This window comes from Drosophila nasuta, unplaced genomic scaffold (genome assembly GCF_023558535.2).
Source record: "Drosophila nasuta strain 15112-1781.00 unplaced genomic scaffold, ASM2355853v1 ctg18_pilon, whole genome shotgun sequence".
Taxonomy (NCBI): domain Eukaryota; kingdom Metazoa; phylum Arthropoda; class Insecta; order Diptera; family Drosophilidae; genus Drosophila; species Drosophila nasuta.
In genome coordinates, this window is record NW_026869412.1 from 1 (window position 1) to 8667 (window position 8667).

At 52.5% G+C, this 8667-nt stretch overlaps 1 protein-coding gene across 1 annotated transcript; it reads right to left on the reverse strand.

Annotated features, from left to right (window-relative positions):
• Window positions 1-5411: 5411 nt before the first annotated feature.
• LOC132797741 (uncharacterized) lies at window positions 5412-8400 on the reverse strand. Its single transcript, XM_060809495.1, has 4 exons — window positions 7856-8400; window positions 7184-7796; window positions 5925-6981; window positions 5412-5800 (listed from the first exon to the last, which is right to left on the reverse strand). Exons 1-4 carry the CDS (start codon window positions 8398-8400, stop codon window positions 5412-5414), a joined length of 2604 nt encoding a protein of 867 aa, XP_060665478.1.
• Between the last annotated feature and the right edge of the window lie 267 nt (window positions 8401-8667).

Sequence of the window (8667 nt, forward strand, 5' to 3'; positions counted from 1 at the left end):
AGTTTCTGCTCTGTATCGGATTGGCCTGTTGGGTACCGAGGGAGGAGTGTCTGTGAATTTCCGTAATTACAGCTTGGTGGTCACTATGGGTGTATTCACTGCTAAGACTCCAGGAGGCTCTCGGGGCTAGTGAGCTACTCACAAAAGTCAGATCAATCACCGAACCTGCCGTTCCTCTACTAAATGTGTTTGCACCCCGATTTAGGAGTACTACATCTAGTAGAGCAACAGAGTCCAGGACTGCCCTACCTCTTGAGTTGGTGCATGTGCTTCCCCATTCGGTCGCCCAAGCATTGAAGTCTCCAGCAATGAGGCACGGGGTTTTACTTCTCGCATCGTTGACCAGCTTGTCGAGTATGCTGTTGTAGTCCGCCTGGCTGAGTGACGGGGCCAAATAGCAACTGTATATGTACAGACCCTGTACCTTGGCACGGATAAAGCCGTTTTGGGCCATGACCTCGGTAGCTGGTGGGGCCTGCTGCCCACAACTCCAGACGGCTGCCTTACGCGATTTATCTCCAACCCAAGTGTTGGAGGATTTAATGCGATAGGGTTCGCTCAATATAGCCACGTCTGTCCTTGTCTCTCTAACTTTTTGCATAAGCAGGTCCTGTGCTGCCTCGCAGTGGTTCAGGTTCAGTTGATAGAACCGTGTCATCTTCCGCTTGTTTTGCTGAGCGCTTTTTTGAGGTATGGGCACCTACTGCTATTCGCCGGGTGGTCTACTGCCTTCTCTCCTTTTCTGCTGCAGAGTATACATTTTGGGGCCTTGTTGCATAGCTTCGCCTTGTGGCCTGTTTCCCCACAACTGAAGCATGTGTCCTTGTACTCAACTGTTTCGGTGCATCTACTTGCTACGTGACCGAAATCCATGCATTTAAAGCAGCGGACTAGCTGAACCTTCCTTCTTATGCGACAGATAACCCAGCCTACTCGCACTTTGCCAGCTTCTACCATCTTATTGGCCGAATCGACTGGGGTCTCAGCGTTGCTGTCTGCGTTCCTCCGTAGGCCTTCCGGAATGAGACAATGCAGGATTTTGTGATCCTCACCCTCGAACTGTGTTATCAGTGCCTCAGAGTTCCTCCTCAGATGTCACTTCGTCTATGTCCTTCACCTGTGTGTGTGTGTGTGTGTGTGTGTGTGTGTGTGTGTGTGTGTGTGTGTGTGTGTGTGTGTGTGTGTGTGTGTGTGTGTGTGTGTGTGTGTGTGTGTGTGTGTGTGTGTGTGTGTGTGTGTGTGTGTGTGTGTGTGTGTGTGTGTGTGTGTGTGTGTGTGTGTGTGTGTGTGTGTGCGTGTGTGTGTGTGTGTGTGTGTGTGTGTGTGTGTGTGTGTGTGTGTGTGTGTGTGTGTGTGTGTGTGTGTGTGTGTGTGTGTGTGTGTGTGTGTGTGTGTGTGTGTGTGTGTGTGTGTGTGTGTGTGTGTGTGTGTGTGTGTGTGTGTGTGTGTGTGTGTGTGTGTGTGTGTGTGTGTGTGTGTGTGTGTGTGTGTGTGTGTGTGTGTGTGTGACGTGTGTGTGGTGTGTGTGTGTGTGTGTGTGTGTGTGTGTGTGTGTGCGTGTGTGTGTGTGTGACGCACCGCGGACGTACAAGTGCCCCTGCGAAACCAGGACTATGCCTGTTTAAACTCCTGGCTACTTCTCCGCCGGACGACCGTTAAGTATTACTTCGGCGGGTATGGCCTTATCGGCCGTCTTCCGCTCTCCGGGATCTTTCTTCCCGCCGTAGCTCCTTCATGACTGCGTTCGCCATTTCATCTGCAGCCTCCCAATTGTCCATGTTTGCCAGCATGTGGTATACAAGATTCGATGGCGTCACCGGTTCCCCATACTTCCGTTCCACACTTTCTCGTTCTCTTCTGAATCTCGGACGGTTAAAAACACGTGCTCGGCGTCTTCCGGGTATCCTATCCCGCATCTGGGACAGAGTGGGTCTGCCTCATGCCCAAGACGGAAGAGGTAGTCTTTAAAACAGCCGTGTCCGCTCAAAAGTTGCGTCAGGTAGTAGTTCACCTGTCCGTGTTTCCTGTTTACCCATTCACTCACTCCCGGGATGAGGGTACGCGTCCATGCGCCTTTGTTGGATGAACTCCACCTGCGCTGCCACTCGCTTAGGGAAATCTGCCTGTTCGCTGCTCTGCTTCCGCTGTGGGTGTTACTGTTCAGCACGAGTTCTCGGACGTGGATATCAAAGGCATCAGACCTGCCAGTACTTCGGCGGCTTCACCCGACACAGTGCGAAACGCACTTGTGATTCTGAGCGCGCACGTCCTGTATACCGCTTGTATATCCCTCGTGTACGTCCTGCATTCGATTGCACCTACCCAGATTGATGCTGCGTATGTGGTTATCGAACGCACTACACCACTGATGAGTCTGCGGCGCAACTCCTTCGGACCTCTGGTATTTGGCATTATGCGGGCCAATGCAGAGCATGCCACTGATGCCTTGTCGGCTACTAGCTTCAGATGTACCTTGAAGGACAATCTGTGGTCTAGTATAACCCCCAGGTACTTGATGTACGGTCGGGAAGTTATGACTGTACGACCTACCGTCAGGTTCGCGGTTTCCACGGTCTTCCTCGAGCTTATGAGTACCGCCTCCGTTTTGTGCTCTGCTAGGCTCAATCCTGCATTGGTTAGCCATTCTTGGGCCTGTACGATTGCCCTGTTGGTGGCTATCTCCAGTTCACGTAGGTGTTTGCCTACTGCCACTATCGCCACATCGTCCGCAAACCCGATCATTTTCACGCCTGGTGGAAGTCTCAGCCGTAGAATGCCATCGTACATGAGATTCCAGAGGGTCGGGCCGAGGACCGATCCCTGTGGGACTCCTCCTGTGACTTCGTACGTTTTCGTTCCTTCACTGGTTTGGTAGCGAAGAATTCTGCCATTTAGGTAGCTTCCTATTATGCCTATCAGGTGTGGGTTTATGCTCAGATTGTTCAGACTTTGCATAATCTTTTCCCAGTTCGCTGAATTGAACGCATTCCTGACGTCTAGGGTTACTACCAGGCAGTACTCTTTTCACCCACAGCCAGCGTTTGCCTTCTATGGCTTTTTTTGCCAGGTCTGTCACCTCCTGGATTGCGTGCCTTGTTGATCGGGCCTTCCGGAAGCCAAACTGCGACTCAGAGAGACCCCAACTCTGTCAATCTCTGCATTGAGTCGCGTGCAGATTACTCTCTCGAGAGCCTTGCCTACCGAATCGAGCAGACAAATGGGTCTGTACCCGGAAGGGTCTTCAGGTGGCTTGTTCCCTTTTGGTAATAGGACCAGGTCTTGTATCTTCCAGACATTAGGAAACACTCCTTCCAGCATGCATTTGCTAAAGGTGGAGGCGAAGCACCTTGGTTGGATCTCGAGGGCCTTTCTAGCAACTGCACTCGGTATTCCGTCTGGGCCTGGAGCTTTCCCTGGCTTGATCAATCGTGCTGCCGACAGGACTTCATCCTCTGTCACTTGGGCGAACGTCGAAGTATCGGTAGCCATCCCATATGCCGATCTCGGCTGGCTCGGGAATAGGTGTGCTACTGTTTCCGCCAATAGTTCTGGGCATGTTGGGCAAGCTGGTCTGAATGCGTGGAGTTTTTTCATAGCCAGTTTGTAGGCTGAACCCCAGGGGTCGGCGTCGGCTTCGTCGCAAAGCTCTAGGAACAGCTTCCTCTTGCTGCTTTTAATCAGCGATTTCAATATGCGCCTTTTTTCCCTCAGTGCCTGGTGATGGGCGTCTGCTCTGTGGGATCAAGTGTAAGGGTCCTCTGGTACCTTCGTCGTGCCTGAAAGCAATCCTTGCGGGCCTTGGCGATATCCTGGTTCCACCAGTATACAGGTTGGTGCTTTGTACCTCGTCCTGCTTTACGCATTGATGCATCGCATGCCTGGGTTAGCTTGGACATGAGCTGCCTCGTACTGTTTGCTGCCGAGCCGTTGATCTCCAGTCCATGGAGCATGGATTCGAAAATCTCTTTATCGAAAGTTTCTGCTCTGTATCGGATTGGCCTGTTGGGTACCGAGGGAGGAGTGTCTGTGAATTTCCGTAATTACAGCTTGGTGGTCACTATGGGTGTATTCACTGCTAAGACTCAGGAGGCTCTCGGGGCTAGTGAGCTACTCACAAAAGTCAGATCAATCACCGAACCTGCCGTTCCTCTACTAAATGTGTTTGCACCCCGATTTAGGAGTACTACATCTAGTAGAGCAACAGAGTCCAGGACTGCCCTACCTCTTGAGTTGGTGCATGTGCTTCCCCATTCGGTCGCCCAAGCATTGAAGTCTCCAGCAATGAGGCACGGGGTTTTACTTCTCGCATCGTTGACCAGCTTGTCGAGTATGCTGTTGTAGTCCGCCTGGCTGAGTGACGGGGCCAAATAGCAACTGTATATGTACAGACCCTGTACCTTGGCACGGATAAAGCCGTTTTGGGCCATGACCTCGGTAGCTGGTGGGGCCTGCTGCCCACAACTCCAGACGGCTGCCTTACGCGATTTATCTCCAACCCAAGTGTTGGAGGATTTAATGCGATAGGGTTCGCTCAATATAGCCACGTCTGTCCTTGTCTCTCTAACTTTTTGCATAAGCAGGTCCTGTGCTGCCTCGCAGTGGTTCAGGTTCAGTTGATAGAACCGTGTCATCTTCCGCTTGTTTTGCTGAGCGCTTTTTTGAGGTATGGGCACCTACTGCTATTCGCCGGGTGGTCTACTGCCTTCTCTCCTTTTCTGCTGCAGAGTATACATTTTGGGGCCTTGTTGCATAGCTTCGCCTTGTGGCCTGTTTCCCCACAACTGAAGCATGTGTCCTTGTACTCAACTGTTTCGGTGCATCTACTTGCTACGTGACCGAAATCCATGCATTTAAAGCAGCGGACTAGCTGAACCTTCCTTCTTATGCGACAGATAACCCAGCCTACTCGCACTTTGCCAGCTTCTACCATCTTATTGGCCGAATCGACTGGGAGTCTCAGCGTTGCTGTCTGCGTTCCTCCGTAGGCCTTCGGAATGAGACAATGCAGGATTTTGTGATCCTCACCTCTCGAACTGTGTTATCAGTGCCTCAGAGTTCCTCCTCAGATGATGTCGTGTGTGTGTGTGTGTGTGTGTGTGTGTGTGTGTGTGTGTGTGTGTGTGTGTGTGTGTGTGTGTGTGTGTGTGTGTGTGTGTGTGTGTGTGTGTGTGTGTGTGTGTGTGTGTGTGTGTGTGTGTGTGTGTGTGTGTGTGTGTGTGTGTGTGTGTGTGTGTGTGTGTGTGTGTGTGTGTGTGTGTGTGTGTGTGTGTGTGTGTGTTGTGTGTGTGTGTGTGTTATGGTGGTAGTGTGTCTGGGGTTTACAGGTGAGAGAAAGAAGAAAACCGAGTTAGCGGAGCCTGGCTCTTGTGGGACGGCCGCGAAGCAATGCTTCACAAGTGCGTCGGCGCCACTTACTCCCTCGTTCGTTGTCTTGCCTTCTCGGCCCTCCTTTGCTCGTTCATGACCGCAGCCACAAATTGGCTGATCAGTGTCCAGTTAGTGGACGATACCAGCATCAGCGGAACCAATGTCGACACGGTTAACCTCTCACCAATTGCAACTGCCAGCTCTTGTCTGAGGGTTGCGTATCTACCGCACTGGAAGATTACGTGCTCGGCGTCCTCCACCGCAGTCGGGAAACAAGCGGGGCACTCTTCGGCTGTGTCGTGTCCGAACCGGAACAAGTAGCTCCTGAAGCAGCCGTGGCCACTGATGACCTGGGTCAAGTGAAAATTCAACTGGCCGTGACTCCTTGTCGTCCATTCCTTAATGAGAGGGATAAGCCGGTGAGTCCACCGCCCTTTGGACGCCTCGTTCCACCGGGTCTGCCACCTTTCGAGGCATTCCCTCTGTGCCCTTTGTTTAATGGATCTCTTCTCGGCGTTGGGTAAGGAGCCAGTCTGGAGTTGCCGGAAGACACTTACCCTCTCCTGACCATTTCCTCGAAGGGGGTATGCCGGCAATGACGTGTGCAGCCTCGTCGGAAACGGTCCTGAAACCGCTTATGACTCTGATGGCGCTCAGCCGGAAGGTTGACGCCAAGCCGCCGATGTACGAGCTTTTGATAACGGCGTCTGCCCAGATAGGAGCAGCATAAAGGGCTATGGACCTTGTTACGCTCGAAATTAATGCTCGACGACACTGTTTGGGGCCCCTGGTGTTGGGCATCAGGCGAGATAACGCCCTGTTGGTGACAGCAGCCTTACGGCCAACCTCCTGCAGGTGTTCCCGAAAACTCAGCCTCGAGTCGATCGTCACTCCCAGGTACTTAAGTGTACGCTTGGAGGTAATATGGGCGGCTCCGACCTTGACTACCGCTGTTTCCACTTTCTTCCTGCTACTGATCAGCACTGCTTCCGTTTTTTGGGGAGCCAACTCCAGTCCGACGGAGAGCAGCCAAGTCCCAATGCAATCGATAGCTCTGTTGCAATTTGATTCGGCGACCTCCAGCTCCTTAGCGACCACAAGTAGCGCAATGTCGTCAGCGAAACCAATTAGGTTTGCTCCTGTCGGCAGGTCCAGTCGAAGGATTCCGTCGTACATCGCGTTCCACAATAGCGGGCCAAGCACAGACCCCTGAGGAACGCCTCCAGTCACGATGTACTCTTCTGTTCGAACACTGGTATCATATTTGAGTACTCTCGACGAGAAGTAACTCCTGATAATCTTTAGCAACTGCCGTGGGACTTTGAATGCGTCTAGCGCCCGTAAGATGCAGTTCCACCGGGCCGAGTTGAAGGCGTTTCTGATGTCCAATGTCACCATCAGACAGTACTTCTTCTGGCCCCCTTTCCAGCGAGTGCCAGCAATTGCATTGGAAGCAATGCCAACTACCTTCTCGATTGCATCTACTGTCGACCTGGCCTTCCGGAATCCATATTGGTTGGGGGAAAGATTTCCGTTCACCAATATAGCTTCCTCAAGCGAGTGCAGATCACCTTCTCCAGCAGTTTCCCCGCCACGTCGATGAGGCAGATAGGCCTAAACGAGGATGAATTGCCAGGCGGTTTCCCGGGCTTCGGAATTAGGACCAGCTTTTGAGTTTTCCACCTATCCGGGACTACAGCTTCTTCCAGGCACTTATTCAGCATTGCTGAAAAAGCTTCTGGATGGAGGGAGCAGGCGAGCATTAGTGCCCTTGCGGGTATGCCATCCGGACCTGGAGCGCCGGTTTGTTTCATACTCTAACGCATTTTAACACCTCCTCGCTGGTGACCAACTTCAGCGGCAGACCATCGTTGGATGCTGTATCTGGCAGCCATGCGTTGTCTTCCTCCACGCTGGGAAACAGATCCATGACAATCCCACGCAACAGATCATCCGGTGGTGGTGGCGATCTCCGTGCCCCGATTCTCTTTATAACGATCTGGTATGCCTTGCCCCATGGGACGTCATCCAGTGTGTCACACAGGGCCAGGAAACACCGTTTTTTGCTCTCCTTGATCGCATTTTTGAGAGTTTTGCGACTCTCTCTAAAGAGTGTTTGCCAATATAGGAAGAGGGTCTTCCCCGCGCTCTCTGATAGCGCCTCCTCGCGTGGTTGCAGACACGTCTTGCAGCGGCAATGGTTTCGTTCCACCAGTAAACTGGTGTATGGCGTAGCGAGGGGTTTACTCGACTCGGCATGGAGCCTACGCAAGCCGACTCTAGCCTTTCCATGACAGTCTCGACCATCTGCTCTGCGCTGCCTGAGACCTCCAGCTCTCTCAGCGAGCTTGTAAAGCGCTCGACGTTTAGCTTGCTGGCTGAGAAATTCCTCCAACGAGGTGCGGCAGAGATGCACCTGAGGCTCCGAGCTCAATTTTGCAAAAATGGCCATATGGTCGCTCCTGTATAGGAGTCACTGACTCCCCACTCCGCTAAATGAGCGAGCGAACTGCTGCAAAATGTTAAGTCAACAATTGAGCCGGTACCGGCCCTGCTAAATGTCCATTTCGAGCCTTGATTGAGGAGAGTTAGGTCCAGTGAAGCAAAGGCTTCGACCACCAATCGCCCTCTTTGGTTGGTGACCATGCTACCCCAATCGACTGCCCAAGCGTTGAAGTCGCCTGCGACGAATGCTGGTGAGTGGTCTCTCACGTCCGCAGCTAATCTGTCCAGTGTGTTAGCAAAGTCCGAAATTGACAAGCTGGGGGCTAAGTATACGCTGTACACCCAAACACTGCCCACTAGCGCCCTGACGAAGCCGCCGTCAGCCTGTTGGTGGCCAAACTGGTGTGGGTTTCTGCCACAAACCCATATAGCCGCCTTGCCGGTGTGGTCGCACGTCCAATCAGCTCCAAAACCAGGTCTGAAGGGTTCACTAAGAACGCATACATCCACCTCATTCTCCCTGATCGACTCCAGTAGGAGGTCCTGAGCCGCTGCACAATGGTTCAGGTTCAGCTGCATAATCTTCATAGTGTGTGTTTAATACTTCGCCCATTTGCCGAAGGGCAGAGTCTGCTACCCGCTGCGTGGTTGACCTCACTGATGCCTTTGGTTACGCAAAGCATCTCGCTGGTCTGTTGCATGACGCCGCTTTATGGTTTTGCTCGCCACATTTGAAGCAGCTGTTTGCTCTATCCACCGCGCTTTGGCACTTGCTCGCAATGTGCCCAAAGTCAAGCATTTAAAACACCGAGTCCTCGGCTCCTGCTCGGCTACTCTGCATCGCGTCCAGCCGAT